Raw genomic sequence first — 22,500 nt, forward strand, 5'->3', positions numbered from 1 at the left:
GCGCTGTGTTGAACGGGTCTTTGAGAGGAGACTGGGTTGAGACTAGGAGGAGTCTTGTTGGGGTTTGAGTTTGGGAGCAGGAATGATGTGAATGAAGGATGGTTGAGCTCAGTGTCTCGGGAATGTCCTTACATGGAGTAGACCAGTGGAGATACAACAAGCATAGGAACCCGGCACAGAGAGACAGAGAGGCCCGGAGCCTGTTCTGTAGCAAATGTAGGTCTAGAACAGTTAGACCTAGAACTGCAGTATTTTGATTTTGGATTTGGACACAAAATATTGTCAGTTCTATAAAACTAACTGTGGGGCTGACCAACAGGCTTTTTTACACACTACAATCTATCTTGTCCTCACTCACCAGTTATCTGACAACCCACCCAAAAATACAGTTTGTTGAATTTCGAAGCGTTGTTACGTCGCTATTATAGTGGAATATACGACGGGTCAAACAATATATACAAATTCATGTCTTCCAATAAATAAATTCTATTTATTTCTCCATATTAGAGCAGCGGGGGTATAGCTCAGTGGTAGAGCATTTGACTGCAGATCAAGAGGTCCCCGGTTCAAATCCGGGTGCCCCCTCACTTTTTTTACCCGCTTCGATACATCCATTTTATGAGAATTAGCCCGTTGGCGATGTCATTATGTTACAATGAAATAAGATGCGGTAAAATATTCAACGCACTCTCATCGAAAAATGACACTACCGGACACAGAAGGACACCGCTGTTTTCGGCTTCGGCAGTCAAGCTGTTCTCGGCAGGATATTATAAATGGATGTTAGGCTAGTGATCTAGATATCATTGTGGTTTTTAAATGATAATATTGTCGATATGATGATAATAATTATATTTTATCAATAATAATTATATGAATAATAGTAATACAACTTGAGTGAACTAAAGGTTATTTATAAATATAAAACACCTAGAATAAAACCAAGGTGAACACTGAACATTCTTCTCATTTCTCAGCCCTGTTTGGGCTGAGAGAGCATCTAATTAAGGAGATAGAGCAGACGTAAAAGGATTATTGATTACAGCAATCTTCACTTGATTTCATAACGCCAGTACTGCTCAAGATCAGCAGCAACCCTCGAACTGACAGAATACCAGCTATTAGAGAGCACTTTGGCAATCAAATTATAAAGCTGTATATATAATATATAAAAAAGTATATATTATAAAGCTGTAATTCGGAATCGTCATGTAGTTGAGAACCTCGAATGAGAGAAAGGGAATAACTCACTGAGATTGCGTCAAGATCTTGTGGTCGTGGCACAACGCATCTCCATAACAACAGGCACGGGTTCCATATACCATGACATTAGATAGCATTAGCATTATAATTGTTATGATTATAATTTAGTTAGAGAGCAGGGTGGTAATAATACTGATATGGAGCATTATATTCTACCCATAGGGAGCAGAAGGAGAGTATTTACATAACTATAGATCAGAAGTAATTCATTAATACTAATGGAAAGCAAGTATTCATATTTCAATCCCACATGTGACAAAATAAGAGGGTGAGAGATTCTGCCTGTGTGTAGACGCCCCCCAAACCCCGCGGCGTGTTCTAGAAGCTTCTCCAGAGCCATGCTGGTGTGAAAGCCTCACAAAAGGAAGGTGGTGTTTAAAGGAGGCACGAGTTCTCCGAGCTGGGCAGGGGGGGGCACTTTTATTGTAATGGTAATGAGGACCGTTTATCCCTGAAAGAGAACCGAAGGAGAACTATAAAGGGTTGACATGACGGGAATAATGCAACTAAGTACTGCCCCCGACTCAAAGGCATACTTGCAAACCTTGATTTTCCTCATTTCCATTTTCCTCAAACCTCGGGCTTCCTCCATCAGAAATTATTAGTTTCACAAAACATTGCTCCTTTTCTGTAGCAACGTGTTAAAAGTAGAGCTATATATAGTCATAGTCATAGCTATAAGGATGGCCAATTTGACAGTAGTTTCTCTAACCAGCAAGGCGTAATTGAAAGCCCTCCTCTGTGAGGCAGCCACTTTCCATTAACTATCAATGTCTACATCTTTGAACCCTGAAAGATCATGAATAATACAACTAAAAGACCAGAGAGTGCAGCAGAGTCTGAAAGCTTAAACACACACCTGACCAAAGTCCGAAAGCTTAAACACAGACCTGACCAAAGTCCAGGAATCCATTGTTTTGTACAGAACTTTATTATCTCTGGAGAATGAGGCACACAAAAAAAGTAACATCTGAACATGTATTTGAGAGGTTTGCACCTCTCAAATATTTCCCAAAGCTGCCACATTCGCAATCTCATGTGTTAGTTGTGTGTGTGTGTGTGTGTGTGTGTGTGTGTGTGTGTGTGTGTGTGTGTTTTTCTCGATACACTGTGTTGTTACATTACAGAAGGGTGTTCCTGCATTTGAAGAATAGAGCACAATGCGAAAACAAAGACTAGGCATTCAGTTCCACGGGTGGACGATTTTTTTTCCAAACAACCAAGTTTACACCTTCTATTCTCTACTCAAAATGCCAGTATAAAAGTATATGTACAGGTTATTTATATATATTTAGCAGACTCTCTTGTCTGTAGCGACTTACAATCATTCATAGAAACATTCACACACCAACAGCGCTGTCAACCACCCACAGCGACGCCTAGTCGCTCCGGTAGACGGAGCCAGGGATTGGGTTTGACAGCCACCTCTGGTTACAGGTCGACCCGCACTACCTCCTGAGTTACCGCCGCCAGTCTGACCGGGAGCCTGGGCCAGAGAAGGTTCAGTCTGCATGCAGCGGGACCTGGTGAGGAGGTGTCTCTACGGGGTCTGGCAGGTGGATGAGGAAAGACACCTGCAAGGTGCACTCTGGACTCTCCTGCTCTCTGCTGCACAGACCCCGACCCCGACCCTGACCCTGACCCAGACCCGGACCCAGACCCAGACCCAGACCCTGACCCTGACCCTGCCTCAGACCTAGACCCAGACCCAGGTCCTGTCCAGGACCCCGACCCTGACCCCGACCCTGACCCAGACCCAGACCCTGCCTCAGACCCAGGTCCTGCCCCAAGCTCTGTCCAGGACCCTGACCCTGACCCAGACTCAGTCCCTGCCTCAGACCCTCCCTCAGGCTTTGAGTTTTGCTTTGTAGCAGGATGGGGTCTGGGGGTCGACCAATCTGGCCCATCCCCCTCGTGGAGGAGACGGAAGGTAAGCCCCTCCCGAGGCAGATGGCTCGGCCAGGGGTGGAGGAGGAGGAGGAGGAGGAGGAGGAGGAGGAGGAGGAGGAGGAGGAGGAGGAGGAGGAAGTGGAGGTGGAGGAGGAGCGGTTGCAGTCCGGGACCGAGGCGATGGAGAAGGTGTGGACCCGGGAGTCAGAGACGGTTAGTCACTGCCCACAACACACTGTCGCCAACTCGCCCCTCCAGCTGCACAGCTTCCTCCGCAGCTCCGACCTCACCTACACACACACACACACACACACACACCCATAAACACATGCACACACACACACACACACACACACACACACACACACCCATAAACACATGCATATGCACACAGACACACACACGCGCGGACACACACGCCCATAAACACATGCACATGTACACACACGCACACACACACACACACACACACACACACACACACACACACACACACACACACACACACACACACACACACACACACACACACACACACACACACACACACACACACACACACACACACACACACACACCTAACCTTTAAAAAAATGTGCTTGAACCGTGGTGAAGTGTGAAAATGTAAAGCTCACCTCTTTATTGGTGTAACAGTAGAGCACAGAGACCAGGAAACCCTGAGAACAGAAAAAGGCTTCAGTCCACAGGCATGGACAGAATGCAAGTAGAAAGAAACCTTGGGAGGATACCAAAAGGTCATCTGTGTGTCCCTGGAGGAAGAGGACGTTGTGAACCTGGAAAGAGTTGAGGAAGAGGGTGAAGAAGACTTTGACGTGGCGCAGGAGCCCCGTTGTCTGTTCGTCCGTGGCGAAGACAAAGATAACCTCATGGACCCCGAACAGAGGGATGAGGGTCAACGTGGCCTTCGCCAGTCTGTGGAGAGGAAGAACATCTCTCACTCTCAGGAATCAAGAAGGTTATTCACCACATACACATTCACATACACATACACGTACACGTACACATTCACATACACATACACAAACCGACACACATACAGATACAGATAAAGATACACAGAGATACACATGAACGGTGGAATTTAAGTGGCAATGCTTACGGGATTGTGCAAAGACAACAAGTACATTTATTCATCTCATCTCTCTATTTCCGTCACTTCATTCATATTAAACCTCTCTCTCTCTCTTTCTCCTCTCATTCACATCAATTTTTTTTAACTTCTCTATTTTCATTCATTTCACCCCTCTCTCTACGAGTTAAAAGCCGATCTATATTCCCTGTTGCCAATAATGGTAAACACTGTTTGGTTAAGTTAGTGATGGTGATGGTATTACCTAAGTTTGTAGTCTGGGTATCCGTTCTGGTTGCTGGCTCTTAGTTTAGACAGAATCACTTTCAGGATCTTCATGAAAATCAACAAATTGATCTGGTGGAAAGTGAAATCTACCCGTCAAACATAATCATGGGTAGTTATTGAGTGAATTGAACGGCGTTCTTTTAGGGACTCACCACTGAAGCCAGCAGGATGGGCAGCCTGATGATCCACCAGTAGTTCATGTTCTGGTTCAATGCCCAACACCTGCAGGGTCACACACAGGCTGGTCTGAGCGACCCTGGCACGGACAACCAGGACCCCTTAAACCAAAAGGACCCCTTAAACCACTAGGACCCCTTAAACCACAATCGTAAACAACAACAATCGCCGGTGGGGAGAAGCCATTTTTCCATTGACTGGAAGCCTGCTTTATTTATTGTAGGTTACAAAAAATAAAGAAAATGGCGGCATTGTTGTTGTTATCGATTTTGTATCAGTTCTCACCACACAACGACGTCTCATCTTTGCTGCTTAAATGTCGGTATGTAATGGTATGGAGTTATTGAAACTTACTACGTGTAAAAAAGACTAGAAATTGAATGTTTATTTTTAAGCCTCGAAAGTTGCACTGGGTGCCTTTAAACCACAAGGACCCCTTAAACCACTAGGACCCCTTAAACCAAAAGGACCCCGTAAAACAACACAAAACATAGTGACCCCACAAAACACATCGACCCCACAAACTACATGGACCCCACAAACCCCATAAAACACCTTGACCCCTAAACCCACAAAAGACCTGAATACCATGAACTGCACAAACCCGACAAAACATATAAAACCAATGGAACCCACAAACAACATAGACCCCACAAAACACATAAAACATACGGCTCCCCCTCTTACTCATTATTTTCCTTCAGAAGCTTCACCAGAACCCAGGGAAGGACAAACAGAAGAGGCGTGCCTGAGAAAACACCGAAATACAAATCTGAACTCCTCATATCATGACACTTCCCAAACTACAGATATCCTTACTCCTCGTTTGACGGCACGTATACAAACTCCTACTCTATCAATAACCTTAACAACAAGCACATTAAATACGTGTGCAAGTATAACGGTGAGGACTCCACTGTCAACATGGACGGCTGGCTGAGTCACTGTAGCCTTACCCCAGCCCAGGCAGATGTATGGCAGGTGTTTGTTGTGGTCGATGAACACCGAGCCAATGAGCACTGAGTGCAGGTACACCGCTTCGCCAAAGAACCAGAAATGATTGGCCAGGACACAGTACTGCATCACCACCTGGGCAATCCGGCAGCCAATAGCAGCCTAGCAGGAAGTAAAATGTGTTTCATGAAATATCAACACATCAAATCTCATCTCATGTTCTGCTCAAATTCCCGATTTAATCTGCATTGATTCTGTCAGTTTAAATCTTGTTGAGGATGTTGGTGACGGTCTATAAAGTCTCGCAGAGCCAGCCTTCACAGACTTTAGCGTAAAACATACCATCATATGACGCATGTCAAGTGCCGCCCCTAGCACCAATAGGAAGCGTCGCGCAACAGTGTCAACCGGAGGACCCAGGTATGCATACTTTCGGAGAGAAAGTGCTTTTCCCTGGGCGGCGATGCTGTGCAACAGGACAGCAGCGTGAAGGGTCCAGGGGTGGTGTGCCAACAAGCGCTGGCCAGCGACGAGCCCCCGCCGTTGTGGGGGTTTACATCGAAAATAATAGGGTGTCTGTTTTGACACGGGCCGTTCACCAGCGGTGTATTTTGGGCTTAAGTATGCCTGAACCGCCTACTTTTCGTGTCCTGATTGGCATGAAAGCATGACCAGCAACCCCAGAACATACACAGAGAAAAACAACAACTATAAAAAGATTGCCCATGATTTCAATGGGATAAACAACAATTGCTCAGTGGAAAAAAGAATAAATTAACAAATGGATCTAAACAAAGGAATAAAACCCCACATTGTGCCTGAACTAATTGTACATTTCTGCAACTGACAAGGCTTATAAAAAAAACATTGCTTCCTAATTGTTATTTCCGGGTGTCCTGGCTAGGCGGGGGATTGGCTGACTTGGTGGCTGAACGGGGGATTGTAACCTAGCGATCATTCGCACTTGTTTCTATAAACATCCTAACTGTACAGAAAGCGATGCCGGTGCGTGTGCTTAACTGACCGTGTGGCGGAGCTTGTGATTGGCTTACCCGATAGCTGAGCTTGTGATTGGCTGACCTGCTGGCGGAGCGTGTGATTGGCTGACCCGATGCCTGTGTGTACTTGACTGACCTGGTCGCTGAGCGTGTGATTGGCTGACCCGATGGCGGAGCATGTGATTGGCTTACCCGATGGCGGAGCGTGTGATTGGCTGACCCGATGGCGGAGCGTGTGATTGGCTGACCCGATGGCGGAGCGTGTGATTGGCTGACCCGATGGCGGAGCGTGTGATTGGCTGACCCGATGGCGGAGCGTGTGATTGGCTGACCCGATGGCGGAGCGTGTGATTGGCTGACCTGGTGGCTGAGCGTGTGATTGGCTGACCCGATGGCGGAGTGTGTGATTGGCTGACCCGATGGCAGAGCGTGTGATTGGCTGACCCGATGGCGGAGCGTGTGATTGGCTGACCTGGTGGCTGAGCGTGTGATTGGCTGACCCGATGGCGGAGCGTGTGATTGGCTGACCCGATGGCGGAGCGTGTGATTGGCTGACCCGATGGCGGAGCGTGTGATTGGCTGACCTGGTGGCAGAACGCGTGATTGGCTGACCCGATGGCGGAGCGTGTGATGGCGGAGCATGTGATTGGCTGACCTGGTGGCGGAACGTGTGATTGGCTGACCCGATGGCGGAGCGTGTGATTGGCTGACCCGATGGCGGAGCGTGTGATTGGCTGACCTGGTGGCGGAGCGTGTGATTGGCTGACCTGGTGGCTGAGCATGTGATTGGCTGACCCGATGGCGGAGCGTGTGATTGGCTGACCCGATGGCGGAGCGTGTGATTGGCTGACCCGATGGCGGAGCGTGTGATTGGCTGACCCGATGGCGGAGCGTGTGATTGGCTGACCTGGTGGCTGAGCATGTGATGCAGGTCCGCCTGCTGCATGATCTGGCGGCCCCAGTAACGCTCCAGCAGCGTATCCTTGACGATGACGGACACCGCCCGCAGGATGAAGGACAGGAAGAGGTTGGCGTGGATGTAGTTCCTGGTGCAGTACAACTTCCTGTTGACACGGAACGCCAAACAGATCTGGGGCCAGCCATCTTCCAGAGTTTATACAAGAGGAGGAGCAACGTGATGATGATGATGAGGAGGAGGAGGAGGTTGATGATGATGATGAGGAGGAGGAGGTTGTTGATGATGATGATGATGAGGAGGAGCAGGAGGAGGTTGAGGATGATGATGATGATGATGATGATGAGGAGGTGTATGATGATGAGGAGGAGGAGGAGGAAGAGGAGGAGGAGGTGGATGATGATGATGAGGAGGAGGAAGAGGAGGAGGAAGAGGAGGAGGAGGAGGAGGTGGATGATGATGCTGAGGAGGAGGAAGAGGAGGAGGAGGAGGAGGTGGATGATGATGAGGATGAGGAAGAGGAGGAAGAGGAGGAGGAGGATGATGATGATGAGGATGAGGAGGAAGAAGAGGAGGAGGAGGAGGAGGATGATGCTGAGGAGGAGGAGGAGGAGGAGGAGGATGATGATGATGATGATGATGTTGGTGAGGAGGAGGAGGAGGAGGAGGTGGATGATGATGATGATGATGATGATGTTGGTGAGGAGGAGCAGCCACTGACCTGAAGCTGAGCAGGATGAGGAGGGCCATGGTGAGGGTGGAGAGGGAGAGGGAGTAGCCCACCGTGTAGAGCATCCTGAAGCTCACCATCAGCTCCTTGTACCACAGCTGGGGACACACACACACACACACACACACACACACACACACACACACATTTTGATTGCAATATCAGAGCTACGGTAACACAGACTATCCAAAACAAATTGTCGGGTGTCAAACCACAGTCTCCCTCTCGTCTCCCCCCAACACTCCCGTCGTCCGTAGCAACGCACCTCCTGTGACGTAACCTCTTGTTCCTCTTCACATTGGGAAATGTCTCGCCAGACGTGCCCCCCCTCCTGCAGCCAGCGGCCGTCAGACCGGCACACCCGCCGGACCACGCCCTGGGACACTGAGGGGCACACACACACACACACACACACACACACACACACACACACACACACACACACACACACAAATAGTTTAGTCTTGTCTGCGAGGTCACAGATAGTCTGTACACATTAAAGGTCCCATATTATGCCACCAAGTGTGACTGTGATTTGACATTAAAAGCCATTTTGAAAAACAGTAACAGCTAATCACGCTCACACCTGGTGGTATAATATGGATCCTTTACGGATCAGACATCGGTTTTGGTCTGAGTGTGGTGGATGCATGCTGCTGGAGCTGACCAATAGGAGAGCGGTGTTCAGGCTGACCTTTGTGGAACCAGGGCAGGTAATCGGGGCAGGACACGTTGGAGGCGGAGCCGGCCGGCGTGTCAGGCCAGCAGGCGTAGCGGTCAAACGTTCGGTTACACAACAACCCTGGACACACAAACACAGATACATCAACACACAACCACACACACACTGTGGTAACCCGGTCCTCGGTTGGGCCGGGTTCCAGGCATAAACGACACGTTTATCGAGGGTTAACGCCATCCCAGGCATTTATTATACACAATCAAACAAACAAGGAACTCTCGGTGGAGACGCGGTCTCTAGGGCCTCCGTGGGCCTCTAGCTGCTCTCTCTCACCAGAGCGCCACCTTCTTCCTTGCTCTCCCGACACGTGCCGTGCCGTGCCGTGCCGTGCCGTGCCGTGCCGTGCCGTGCCGTGCTTTCGGCCAGGTGTCCCCCAATCACCCTGATTGGGGTGCCGAAAGGGCTGCTCTCCATCGCCGGCTGGTGGGTGGGGGTGGTACACCCCGTCCTCCACGGTACCCCGGGCCCGTCCAGGCCGAGGACCACGTGGCGGGATGCCACAACACACACACACACACACACACACACACACACACACACACACACACACACACACACACACACACACACACACACACACACACACACACACACACACACACACACACACACAAAGATACCTCAACACACACACACACCTTCTCCTGGGGGCTCCTGGGAGATGGTCTTCATGCAGTTGTCTTTATACTGCATCCACTTCAGGTACGTCTCCTCCAGCACCTTCCCACTGACGCCCTCCAGCTGTCACAATAAAAGACCCCTCATTATCTGCATGTTAACGTATTCCACAATAAAAGACCCCTCATTATCTGCATGTTAACGTATTCCACAATAAAATACCCCTCATTATCTGCATTTTAATTTATTCCACAATAAAAGACCCCTCATTATCTGCATGTTAACGTATTCCACAATAAAAGACCCCTTCATTATCTGCATTTTAATTTATTCCACAATAAAAGACCCCTCATTATCTGCATGTTAACGTATTTCACAATATAAAAAAACTCATTATCTGCATGTTAACCTATTCCACAATAAAAGATCTCTCATTGTAATTCATTTCAATAAAAAATACCTGTTGACAGGCTCATGTGTACCATGGTGTTGTTAAACTAGGTCAATATAGAAGTCTATCTGGAATGGTGTGTGGTGAAGGTGTGCTCACCTGCGACAGTTTGAGGAGGAGCAGGAGGATCAGTTTTGCTGAGCCTCGTCTCCAGGTGAACACTCGACACATCATGCTCTGTTCTGCTGAGAAGAGATGGTGAGATGCAAGAGAACATCTCTACTAGAACACTAGAGAACATCTATTTTGAGGAGATACCTAATAAAGTGTTGTCTCCGTACGAGAGCTGAGACATTGCTCTAAAGAGACACAGTGAATTTACTACACACATTTGTTTTGTGTGTTGTTTTACTTCTTGTTGTCCTGTCTTGCTCTGTGTGTGCTCTCATGAATCTGTAAAGCGACCCTGAGTGTTAGAAAGGCGCTATATAAGATGCACTTATTATTATTATTATTATTACATGTCATGGAGGAACAGGCTTCTTGCTCTAGGATGCCGACAGACATTTGGGTTTCGAACCGGGGAGCAGACCATCCTGAGACAACATGGGCAGGTGGGGCTTCACTACAACAACAGCAATTACACCATCCGCTCCCCTCACGGGCAGGGCTAGGGGTCGCAGGGGGTCGTTTCCTGATGTTGTACCAGCTGAGCGAAAACAGGCGGCTGCGTTCCGTGACATGTTATCTGACGCAAGGTCATGGAGCTTAATGTCATGGCAACGGAGTGCCGCAGAACCTCGCTCTTTCCAGACGTCACTTTGAGACGTCACTTCGATTCAGGAGGAGGGGGGGGGGGGGGGGGGGGGGGGGAGAGGCAGAGGTGTGAAAATGTCATTCTGTACGGATTGGTCATGTTATTTCACCCAGCCACGCAAAAAAAACCCTGACCCCTGTCCTATACGAGGAGCGGAGGAAGGAGGCTCTACAGAAACACTGTATTCTTTTTATATTAAAGGTTGGGTATGGGATTTGCGAAACGCCAGCAGATTTTGAAAATACACAAATCTCAAATGGTCCTACCCCCTCTCCTTCAACGCTGACTCTGACTCATGCACGAGCACGCGAGCACAGATGCGAGAGAGCGAGCCATTAGCTAGCTCCAGTAGCTAACGCAGAATAACAACAAACAGAAGCTTGCTCTGGTTCACGAGCTTTGAGTACGTGCACGAAGGGGTCGCGCGGGGAGCGGGGGTGCGGGAGTGCAGTACAACCGTTTGATTGACGTACTCACTGTCCAATGCCACTCGGTGGGTCTGGAAATCATTGGCTGGAGTTTTTCGAGCCCTGCCTGTTCCACAGATGATTGACTTGTTTAATTTCCATGTCAGTACTTCTAACTCACTGGCTGTAAGTGGGTTATGATAACGATTTCAAGTAATTTTGCAAAAATGGCCAAAAAAGAGAATTCCCTACCCAACCTTTAAATTGGAATAACAACTCATGGTGCATGAAGAAGGTTTGGACTCTCTGGGGTTTGTGTCGAGACCCCGCGGTCATACATTATCCTTCTTCCGCCGGATATTTTCGAGGAAAGATGAACTTTAATAAATGTACATTTGGGACTCAAACCTGGTATCCGGGCTCTTGGATCACTCCTGCTGTTTTATTACATCAAGATGAAATAATGGAATTCAGAACCTGCAGGCCTTCATATGTTAATAATAACCATACCAATTGTAAACATAATCATCATCCTTCAGCCTGATTAGTGAAATTAAAATGATATAGCCCACACACAGCCTATATGAAGACCCACATGTATGGCTATATAATAAGCCTACAGGCCTTAATATAAGCTATATATATAATACAGCAGATGATCTGTCATTCACCCCCTCGTTCTCATAGCCACGTCTCATCACGTTGGCCTACCCCAGCGTGCAGGCTGTGCCGTCGGCACCAACAGACGGAGCGGCAGGGGAGCGGCAAGGGAGCGGCAGGGGAGCGGCAGGGGAGCGGCAGGGGAGCGGCAGGGGAGCGGCAGGGGAGCGGCAGGGGAGCGGCAGGGGAGCGGCAGGGGAGCGGCAGAATTCGGAAGCTAATAATAATAATAATAATAATACATTTCATTTAGAGGCGCCTTTCAAGACACCCAAGGTCACCTTACAGAGCATATAGTCATCATACATTTTTTAAAAAACAAGACATTGTGGAAAAAATAATAATAATAATTAATTAACATAAGCAATAAGAAATAAATAAAACAAAAACAAGACAAAAAAAAAAAATCAAAAATCAAAACAGTGATCAGTTAGACGTTGTGTGCGAGTTTGAACAGGTGAGTTTTGAGTTGTGACTTGAAGGTTGTAATGGTGTCTGACTGTTTTATGTGTGGGGGGAGGGAGTTCCAGAGCCTGGGTGTTGAACAACTGAATGACCGGGCACCCATTGTAGTGAGTCGTGATGTGGGGATACATAGTAGTCCAGCAGAGGTTGAGCGGAGGGAGCGGGAGGGAGTGTATTCTTGGAGGAGGTCGCAGAGATAACTGGGGGCTAGGTTGTGGAGAGCTTTGTAGGTGAGCTCGTTTCTTTCAACCAACCTTTCCTCCCCACTAATTTCTTTCACCGCTTTTTTATATTATTAGGCTAAGGCTGTCATTATATACTCTATGGTATTCATCTTCTTTTATATTGTTGATGATATAGTGTTCAGACTTTAGACTAGAGAGTCAAAATCCAACTGGAGTCCAGGAAACTGTTTATCACGTATCAATACACGTTGATACTTACTTTCACGCGTTGAAACAATTTTTATCTAAAATCGGTTATTCTTCTGAGCGTAAAAAATGAAAAAATCACCTCGGAACAACTTTCCGTTTTCACCATCTAACCTTGGACTTTCAAAATAAAGTGACCCTTCCAAACCCAGATCCGCCTCCATAAATCATGCAAATCCTAAAATAATGTCTTTGCTTTTGTGTCTTTGTCCTAATGAGTTGCGCTCCAAATTAAGTCGCGCTCCGGCACGCGACATCACATGACCCGTTATATTCCCAGGATAAAATCAACATAAGTGGTGCCTACGAAAAACCAAAACACCGTCAACTGCCCTAAACATGCTCTTTAAATAAATGCATTTTCCAAAAATAACAGTTTGCCCTTACTGTAAAAGTGCAAGGATCCTGCAGGGGCGACGCACGCGGCTCCGCTCTGCTCAGCTCGCGCGCTACAATAGAACCAGACGGGCAGCGCTGTAAACAGCACAGCACTGTAACTGTAACTGTTAATTGACTGGCATCGCGGTTCGTATTCTCCTCAGGATTGTCCTTTAAAGCTTCCGTACGGCTGGCTTCCATAGTGACGGATAAAACAACCCAAACTAAACCCACTAAACCACACAACACTAGATTACCCACATGTAACTCCACAAGCCCTTTCCTTCCATATTCTGACAAGTGAGTGGATGCTTCGTGACTATCTCGTTAGTTTGCAATGTAAAACGGATGATTATTTTAAATATAAAGCGGTTTGAGGGCGATGCTAACTGGCTAGCGTTAGCACCTGGGCTGAAGCTGGGTTGTTTATTTGTGTATTTCTCAAGTTTCACTCTGATGACAATTGGCATTTCTCAGTCGAAAAGCTAATTCATTGCTCGACATCCCAGTGTTGTGCAAGATTAAGGTAGTTAAAGCTGGAATAACACCGCAAACGAATGGCCTATAAATGAAATAGCCCACATTTGACTTTTATTTGTGTTACTAATCTATTTTCTAAAAACTGTTTATGCCATCATTGTTTGTGACGTTATATTTGCCAACTATGGTAATGTTGTTATTATTACTACGTAAAAGACAGATCCTCTCCCTCTTCCTTTTGCCTACTAATCTACTGCCAACTAACGGTCAGTGTGTCGTTATAGACATGTCATTACACATATTTACCTCCTAACTATCCCTGGTAGGAAGGATTCCTCTTTTGTTTTCTTCTCAAGGTTTTTCCCTGTGGCTTTATCCTTTACCTCTAGGACATAGGGTTTAGGGGTGTCATATGATGTGGGCCCTGATATAAGGGCTGTACTAATGAAGTTGACTCGACCCTTTTAGGTTGGAGGAGACTTTGCACAGCAGGGAGCCATCATGTCCTTCAGAGACTTAAGAAGTAAGACATTTTGAATCTAGTCATTTTGTTCCGGTGCTATAAACGGTACTTGGTACTATTCTTGGTTCCATTTTGGTTTTGAAAGCTAACTGGATGTTGGGAGCGTACTCCAACCCAACTAGCGTTCAGAACCAAGATGGCTGCCAGTTTAATAAGGTCAACTGATGGAGTCTGTCCCCTCCCGTCTCTCAAGACTTCACTGAGATGATGCGGGCGCTAGGATACCCCCGGCTGGTCTCCATGGAGAACTTCCGGACCCCCAACTTCGGTCTGGTGGCGGAGATCCTCATCTGGCTTGTGAAGAGGTGAGTCGTCTATCTGGAGAACTACATGTTAGTATTATAGTACAGTAAATACGCTAGATTATATGATTATACAGTACCCTACATACTACATAGTCAATACACAGCTTGTAGCGGTTATGAAGACCTAGCCCGGGTCTAAGGGAAGACATGGACTGGGTCTCATACCAGACCTTGAATGGGGCCCATACCGGATCTGGACTGATCTTTGAGAAGAACTGGACCGGTACTCATACCAGACTTGGACCTGGTCCCAAACTAGACTAACCCTCTCTCTCTCTGTAGCTACGAGCCCCAGATGGACCTGCCCAGTGACGTGGAAACAGAGTCGGACCGGGTCTTCTTCATCAAGGCTGTGGCCCAGTTCATGGTGATGTCATCTCTTCCCTTTAGCCCTACTCTCTGGCATTCTCTTGCCATCCTAAACATTATCCTAAACATTAGGATGGCAAGAGTTAAGCCTTTCTTATGTTGACAAAGGATAGTGAGTAACATAAGCCACAATGCAGCCCGTGTGGCATTTGCTTCTACAATGATGCTACAGTATTGCCTACTGCTAACGGGCCAACTGTTGTACGGTTATGCTAACAGGCTAAGTGTTGCGTTCACAACAGGCTATGTGGTGTTGCGATCAGGCTAAGTGTTGCGTTCACAACAGGCTATGTGGTGTTGCTAACAGGCTATGTGGTGTTGCTAACAGGCTAAGTGTTGCGTTCACAACAGGCTATGTGGTGTTGCTAACAGGCTAAGTGTTGCGTTCACAACAGGCTGTGTGGTGTTGCTAACAGGCTAAGTGTTGCGTTCACAACAGGCTGTGTGGTGTTGCTAACAGGCTAAGTGTTGCGTTCACAACAGGCTGTGTGGTGTTGCTAACAGGCTAAGTGTTGCGTTCACAACAGGCTGTGTGGTGTTGCTAACAGGCTAAGTGTTGCGTTCACAACAGGCTGTGTGGTGTTGCTAACAGGCTAAGTGTTGCGTTCACAACAGGCTGTGTGGTGTTGCTAACAGGCTAAGTGTTGCGTTGCCATCAGGCTACCAAGGCCCACATCCGGCTGAACACCAAGCGCCTGTACCAGGCGGAGGGCTACGCAGTCAAGGAGCTGCTGAAGATCAGCTCGGTGCTCTACAACGCCATGAAGACCAAGGAGCTCAGCGGCCAGGAGGCGGGCCAGGAGGAGAGCAGCCGCTTCAAGTTTGACCTGGGCTCCAGGGTGAGCACCCCCCGCCCCGCGCCCCCCGCCCCGCGCCCCCCGCCCCGCGCCTCGCGCCCCCCGCCCCGCGCCTCGCGCCCCGCGCCCGCCCTCCCGACGCCCCAGACGCGGTCTCGGGCCGCGTTGGTGCACACCCACGTCGCCGTGCGACGGGTCCCGAACGTCTGACACTCTGAGCAAGTGAAGCGGTGCAGTGCCTTCAGGAAACTGAAGACAAGATTCTCATTGGTTGTCAGCACTGTCAGTCACAGGCTGTCAGTCACGGGCTGTGATTGACAGGCTGTGACTGACAGTGTTTTTCTTGGCTGTTTTCTTAGCTCTGGTGTGATGCTAATGGTTGTCCTAGAAATGATCCATATTTAGTTAAGTCCATTTTCTTAACGTTTGTTTCACTCGGTTATCTGCGCCACATTATGTGAGGCGGATACAACAGACTGAGTGCCGGTCTTTCATCCCATTCAACAGGCTCTGCCTCTCACGTGTATATCCTGCCTACTTGACAGGCGGCACATGTCTCCGGGATACTCGAGGGGTATGAGATGCTGTGTTGTCATGGAAACCACATGTTCACAGCCACAAATACAAAGAGCCATAAATACCTAGACCTCCAATCCCTGAATCGAATCAATGGGCTTTAAGGGGAAGGTAATGACCCATCATACATTAGACTAGTTTAGAGGTAGACAATTTCTCCTTGTTTACGGCGAGGACATGATACGGGGACATCAGCAGCGATGGCTATAAATGGCTATAAATGTCGTTCCCTTGGCCTAGAACGCGCCGATCTACCGGGACCAGACGTAACCCTCTGGCCACGCCTCCATACAGCCACTGTTTATAGGTGTTTCAGACGCATCATATTATACCCCATCTCTCTCTCTCTCTCACACGCACGCACACTCTCAGTCACACACTGCGTCTCTATTTTACATGCACAACATATACACACGTTTAAATATGTACACACACATTCAGACATCCAAACAGTTCAAACGTCCCCTGATTCATGCATTCACACACACACACACACACCTTGTGTCAATCGTAGGGCTGCAACTAACGATTATTTGAATAATCGATTAATCTGTCGATTATTTTTTCGATTAATCGATGAATCGGATAAAAAAAAAAAACATTTTTAATTGCCGCATCTTTAATCCAAAAATTAACATTACTTCAAATTCACAGTGCAGACTGAAGTGTAAAAACACCAGTTTATTGCTCCAACGTCCCGGAACTATTAAAAGTAATATTAAATAATAAAACAATTAAAAAAACATAACTGGGATAACACAAAAAAAACATACAATGTATGATATACTTTTATATGTATATAAGGGATGTCCATGGTTAACCGGTCAAACCTATTGATACCATTTTCGAGACTCCTTGAAATAGAACTTGTAATAATGCTTTAATTGCTGATAAGATGATGATAGTTCAAGATAGGACATTAAACAGGTCATAATTCTATCTTTACTATCTATTTTATATTACTGGGAAAACAAGTTTTCACCAAAATCTCAATTATTATTATTTTTTTTCTGTTGCATTTGAACGCATCAACCATATTACTGAGCCGACCTGAACACATCACATTTGACGCTGTTTGTGACCATTGGTCACATATTTTTAACTGACGGGACTTTCTACACCGTCCGGTTGTGTGATTACTACCGCTGCTTTGAATGACTGTTGATGCACGCGGTGCCGACTCCGAGCCCGTCTGCACAACGTCTGCAGCAGCAGCAGCTGACAGTTTTCGGTTGGACTAGACAGATACTGAGTTGAAGGAGTTTTTTTAACCCAAAGACAGTGAAGGTACAACACTTCTATGTAGGCCTACTCCAGTGTTAAGATACGACCAAAATACAAGCTGTGGTCGCTCACAATAAAGCTCGCTGTGCGCATGCATGAACCCTGAACCAACCTGTCGGCGGCTGGCTGTAAACAGTGCTGCGCCTACGAGTAACTTATTAATCGCGCGACACAACGAATCGACGACCAAATTCGTTGCCAACGCATTTAGTAATCGATTTTTATCGATTTTATCGATTCGTTGTTGCAGCCCTATGTCTAACCAATGTGTCCGAAGCTGAAGGCAGCATTCATCAATGCGAGTGTGTGTGTGTGTGTGTGTGTGTGTGTGTGTGTGTGTGTGTGTGTGTGTGTGTGTGTGTGTGTGTGTGTGTGTGTGTGTGTGTGTGTGTGTGTGTGTGTGTGTGTGTGTGTGTGTAGGTGTCTGAACTAAAGGAGGCACGACGATTGGCGTCTGAGATTACAGCTAAGGGGGCGTCGCTCTACGACCTCCTGGGTGAGGAGGCGGAGCTACGGGTGAGTCACACCCACCTCACACTGCGGTCCGGACGCAAGGGCCCGACACCTGTTCCTTTTCCCTTCAACCTCCACCAGAACTCGAGACGTTCCGAAACACTCCCCGAGCTTGGGTAGCCCTGGTGTATATACCAGCACTACACCGGTTCAGGGAGTGCTTGGGTGGTCGTGAGGATGGATGAGGATCCAGCTGCTGCATCTCAAGGGCTCAAGGCTCCTGTGTGGAGTGTTAAACCAAAGCTCCGTCTTTAAAGTCACGCCCACATGGTTAGAGATGACTACAGACTGCAGACGAGGAACACCGTGTCCCATAACGAGTTGAAAACACGACATCTACCTCACAGTATACATCCCACCTTATATACTGTACAGGATCTGCCCCAGTATAGACACATTGTATATACTTTACAATATCTGCTACACTTTATGTACACACCGTATATACTGTACGATATCTCGTGCACTATAAATAATCACTATATATTCTGTAGAATATGTACTGAATGATGGTCATTTATGTGCATGAAATACATTGGGTTGCAGGGTTATTTTTAGGGTTATGAACAGGGGATCTGAGTTTGGTTATGCGTTGGGGTTAAGGGTTAAGCGAAGCTGGTTATGGGATAGGGACCACATGCCTTTGCTCAAGCCTCTCCTCTGCCCCTGCAGGAACGGCGAGCTGCAGCCATCGCAAGACCGCTGGAGATCAACGAGACGGAGAAGGCCCTGAGAGCTGCCATCAAAGAGGTCCAGGTGGGTCCTAGGAGGAGGTCCTAGGAGGAGGTTCTAGAAGGAGGTTGTAGGAGGAGGTCCTAGGAGGAGGTCCTAGAAGGAGGTTCTAGGAGGAGGTCCTAGGAGGAGGTTCTAGGAGGAGGTCCTAGAAGGAGGTTCTAGAAGGAGGTTCTAGGAGGAGGTCCTAGAAGGAGGTTCTAGGAGGAGGTCCTAGGAGGAGGTTGTAGGAGGAGGTCCTAGAAGGAGGTCCTAGGAGGAGGTTCTAGGAGGAGGTCCTACAAGGAGGTTCTAGGAGGAGGTTCTAGGAGGAGGTCCTACAAGGAGGTTCTAGGAGGAGGTTCTAGGAGGAGGTCCTAGAAGGAGGTTCTAGGAGGAGGTCCTAGAAGGAGGTTCTAGGAGGAGGTCCTAGGAGGAGGTTCTAGGAGGAGGTCCTAGAAGGAGGTTCTAGGAGGAGGTCCTAGGAGGAGGTCCTAGGAGGAGGTTCTAGGAGGAGGTTCTAGGAGGAGGTTCTAGGAGGAGGTTCTAGGAGGAGGTCCTACAAGGAGGTTCTAGGAGGAGGTTCTAGGAGGAGGTTCTAGGAGGAGGTCCTACAAGGAGGTTCTAGGAGGAGGTTCTAGGAGGAGGTCCTAGGAGGAGGTTCTAGGAGGAGGTTGTAGGAGGAGGTTCTAGGAGGAGGTCCTAGGAGGAGGTTCTAGGAGGAGGTCCTAGGAGGAGGTCCTAGGAGGAGGTTCTAGGAGGAGGTTCTAGGAGGAGGTCCTAGGAGGAGGTCCTAGGAGGAGGTTCTAGGAGGAGGTTCTAGGAGGAGGTTCTAGGAGATGGTTTTATTAGGAGCTTCTATGGGAGGGATTTAGCAGGAGGGACGAGGCTTCAGCAGGAGAGTTCTGTTGAGGATAACCCAACGTTTGGGTGTGTGTGTGTGTGTGTGTGTGTGTGTGTGGGTGTGTGTGTGTGTGTGTGTGTTTGTACTCACCAGGGCAGTGTGGAGAACAGCAAGGAGATGCTGGGGAACGTGGCCTCGGATGAGGTCAGTCTGGAGGGCAAGATCGAGAAGAAGAGGCAGGACCTGGAGAGGAACCGGAAGAGGCTGCAGACCTTGCAGAGTGTGAGGTTAGACACATACACACACACAACGCACTGCAGTACACTACAGTACACTGCACATACACACACACAGTCAGTTAGTCAGTCCCTCCAGCGATCGCAAACGCGATTATGCGATCGCATAATTCAACGCATAATCAGCCAAAGTACACATATTCATGTGTCTCTCCCTCCTGTCTCTCCCTCCTGTCTCTCTCCCTCCTGTCTCTCCCTCCTGTCTCTCCCTCCTGTCTCTCTCCCTCCTCTCTCTCCCTCCTCTCTCTCCCTCCTCTCTCTCCCTCCTCTCTCTCCCTCCTGTCTCTCTCCCTCCTCTCTCTCCCTCCTCTCTCTCCCTCCTGTCTCTCCCTCCTGTCTCTCTCCCTCCTGTCTCTCCCTCCTGTCTCTCCCTCCTCTCTCTCCCTCCTGTCTCTCTCCCTCCTGTCTCTCTCCCTCCTGTCTCTCCCTCCTGTCTCTCTCCCTCCTGTCTCTCCCTCCTGTCTCTCCCTCCTGTCTCTCCCTCCTGTCTCTCTCCCTCCTGTCTCTCCCTCCTGTCTCTCCCTCCTGTCTCTCCCTCCTGTCTCTCTCCCTCCTGTCTCCCTCCTGTCTCTCCCTCCAGGCCGTCCTTCATGGACGAGTACGACAGGATGGAGGTCGATCTCCAGAAGCTCTATGAGACGTACGTGGAGAAGTTCAGGAACCTCAGCTTCCTGGAGGCCCAGCTGGACGACTACCACCGCCTGGAGCAGGACCGCCTGGAGGTACCCCCCCTGACCTCTAACCCTGACCCCCCAACCCTGACCCCCCAACCCTGACCTCCCAACCCTGACCCCCCAACCCTGACTCATCGACCATGACCCGAACTTACCTTGATTAACCGGATCCAAGCAGCCCTTTGTGTGTGTGTGTGTGTGTGTGTGTGACGTGTGTGTGTGCGTGTTTGTTAGATGTGTATAACTAAGTTTGTGTGTGTGTGTGTGTGTGTGTGTGTGTGTGTGTGTGTGTGTGTGTGTGTGTGTGTGTGTGTGTGTGTGTGTGACAGGAAGCTGAGAACACCCTGAGGACCATTCAGCTGAAACTACGAGAGGAGGAGAGGAAGTTGATCAGGAGTGGCTGTAAGACACACGACGCAAAACACACACAATCGCACACACCTCGGCAGGCTGTCGTTCCGCGGGGCAGCGGGTGACCCTGATGTCCTCTCCTGTGGGACAGTGAAGGACGGCGACTCGGACATGGAGATCCTGGACGACGAGGGGTCCGACAGCGACATCGACGACTGCAGACCCCCAAAACCACGGCCCGCCAAGCCACGAGCAGAGAGGAGTCCCGCAGAAGAAGGTTAACGCCCCAAACACAAACCAAGCACCCCAAACTCCGACCAGCTGGGGGTTCCCCCAGCGGTGTCAACCGGGAACAGTAAACCTACCTCTGAACAGATGCTTATTAGCATCGCTTATCACAAAGACGACAGGAAGTCGGGTCACAACGGTCTTCCTCACTCCTCGTCATCGTTAGCAGTCTCATTCAGTGGTCTTCATCAATAAGCGCAGAGTTTGTGAGGAAGAGCGCTAATGTCTGCTTTCCCCGACAGGGAGGGGCGGCGCTCATTACGTGGGGACCATGCAGGGTGGCGACAGTGAGGAGGTGAGTTCACCGCCCTCCGATGGAGCGCTAGTTATATCATCATGGTCCGACACCTCCTGCTAAACACATCCTCTCCATTGTCCCCCGACGCTCTCCCAATCTCTCCCTCTCTCTCCCACCTCCTTCTTATCCGTCTCCCTCTCTTCCCGTCTCCCCCTCCCCCTTTGTTCGTTCCCTGTACCCCTTTCTCTGTCGTCCTCCCCCTCCTTTCCGCCCCACTCGTCTTTTATTTAACACCGTTCTGCTCTCTCCATCTCGTGCTCAAAGCGGGGCGGCGCTCCGGCGGCGCGTTCGTTGGGTCGCGGCCGCCCGCGAAGAAGAGGAGGAGAGGTTTGTTCAGTCAGGGCCAGGACTCCGTCACCCTTAGGATCGACACCTGTAGCTGCTTGTCCTCCACCCTTAGGATCCACTCCTGTAGCCCCTGGTCCTCCACCCTCCCTTAGGTTCCAGCCCTCCACCCTTCAGTTACGACTGTAGGAAGTAAGAGGGCTTACTTGACAGGGAGACCCAACGTAGGACCCCATCTAGACAGCACAGAGTGACGCACGGCAACCTAGGGACAAAGGTCAGAGGTCGCGGGTTGAAGGTGGTCTTCCACCGGCTCTGTTCCCCCAGACCCCCGTCCGTCCGTCCGTCCCTAAGCGTGCGCTCTCCGCTCCCCCTGCAGACGGAGGAGGACTTTGACGTGGAGGAGGAAGACGAGGAGGACGAGGACGAGGAGGAGGCCAACGAGGAGCTGGACGATGATGTCAGTCTCGAGGGCCCCGCCCCCTCCAGGCCCTCCAGGGGGGGAGGGGGGAGCCCCCAGCTGCTCGAGAGCGACAACGACTTCTGAGCGCATTTTTGTGTACTCGTATGTTCCAACTGTATACATGTTTACGGCACGCACACCGAGACAGCGATCAGAGCTCCGGTCAGGGGCCAGAGACCCAGCTTCACATAGTGCTTCAAAATGTTACATGTTACATCTCTGAATGCG

At 49.1% G+C, this 22,500-nt stretch overlaps 3 protein-coding genes and 1 non-coding gene across 5 annotated transcripts in view; 2 read left to right on the plus strand and 2 right to left on the minus strand.

Moving 5' to 3' along the window:
• LOC132446954 (LIM and SH3 domain protein 1-like) overlaps nt 1-122 on the minus strand; it is a 6,156-nt gene extending 6,034 nt beyond the window's left edge. The window contains exon 1 of one of the 2 annotated variants that reach the window (XM_060037566.1): nt 1-122. This exon is cut by the window's left edge and continues 138 nt beyond it. The gene's annotated coding sequence lies outside the window, so the exon portion shown is untranslated. The other variant, XM_060037565.1, reaches the window with a different exon arrangement.
• Nucleotides 123-513: 391 nt separating this feature from the next.
• Nucleotides 514-585, plus strand: trnac-gca (transfer RNA cysteine (anticodon GCA)). The gene has a single exon. It is a non-coding gene; the product is annotated as a tRNA-Cys (tRNA).
• Nucleotides 586-2,171: 1,586 nt separating this feature from the next.
• LOC132446912 (glucagon receptor-like) lies at nt 2,172-10,495 on the minus strand. The gene is made up of 14 exons (XM_060037504.1): nt 10,447-10,495; nt 10,217-10,299; nt 9,687-9,789; nt 9,001-9,108; nt 8,572-8,690; nt 8,298-8,404; nt 7,568-7,724; nt 5,665-5,824; nt 5,396-5,456; nt 4,684-4,753; nt 4,509-4,600; nt 3,948-4,086; nt 3,789-3,830; nt 2,172-3,443 (listed from the first exon to the last, which is right to left on the minus strand). The coding sequence occupies exons 2-14, from the start codon at nt 10,289-10,291 to the stop codon at nt 3,372-3,374; spliced, it is 1,305 nt and encodes a 434-aa protein (XP_059893487.1). The 5' UTR covers nt 10,292-10,299; nt 10,447-10,495; the 3' UTR covers nt 2,172-3,371.
• A 2,872-nt stretch (nt 10,496-13,367) lies between these two features.
• cluap1 (clusterin associated protein 1) overlaps nt 13,368-22,500 on the plus strand; it is a 9,277-nt gene continuing 144 nt past the window's right edge. Inside the window, exons 1-13 of the mRNA XM_060037507.1 lie at nt 13,368-13,515; nt 14,164-14,218; nt 14,412-14,523; nt 14,806-14,890; nt 15,552-15,731; nt 17,970-18,065; nt 18,735-18,818; nt 19,771-19,904; nt 20,494-20,635; nt 20,917-20,989; nt 21,090-21,215; nt 21,469-21,521; nt 22,189-22,500. The exon at nt 22,189-22,500 is cut by the window's right edge and continues 144 nt beyond it. Coding sequence (XP_059893490.1) covers nt 14,197-14,218; nt 14,412-14,523; nt 14,806-14,890; nt 15,552-15,731; nt 17,970-18,065; nt 18,735-18,818; nt 19,771-19,904; nt 20,494-20,635; nt 20,917-20,989; nt 21,090-21,215; nt 21,469-21,521; nt 22,189-22,356 — 1,275 coding nt within the window. The 5' untranslated portion in view covers nt 13,368-13,515; nt 14,164-14,196 and the 3' untranslated portion in view covers nt 22,357-22,500. The remainder of the gene's footprint in view (nt 13,516-14,163; nt 14,219-14,411; nt 14,524-14,805; nt 14,891-15,551; nt 15,732-17,969; nt 18,066-18,734; nt 18,819-19,770; nt 19,905-20,493; nt 20,636-20,916; nt 20,990-21,089; nt 21,216-21,468; nt 21,522-22,188) is intronic.

This window comes from Gadus macrocephalus, chromosome 18 (genome assembly GCF_031168955.1).
Source record: "Gadus macrocephalus chromosome 18, ASM3116895v1".
In the NCBI taxonomy this organism is placed as follows: domain Eukaryota; kingdom Metazoa; phylum Chordata; class Actinopteri; order Gadiformes; family Gadidae; genus Gadus; species Gadus macrocephalus.

Bases quoted from the DNA above. Each gene is read 5' to 3' on its own strand.
- LOC132446912 (XM_060037504.1), bottom strand. From the start codon at position 10,291: ATGATGTGTCGAGTGTTCACCTGGAGACGAGGCTCAGCAAAACTGATC. The intron at 8,691-9,000 runs GTCAGCCTGAAC...TGTGCCCCTCAG, and splicing joins CCTGCCCTGGTTCCACAAAG to TGTCCCAGGGCGTGGTCCGG. The intron at 4,754-5,395 runs GTAAGAGGGGGA...GTGACCCTGCAG, and splicing joins CTTCTGAAGGAAAATAATGA to GTGTTGGGCATTGAACCAGA.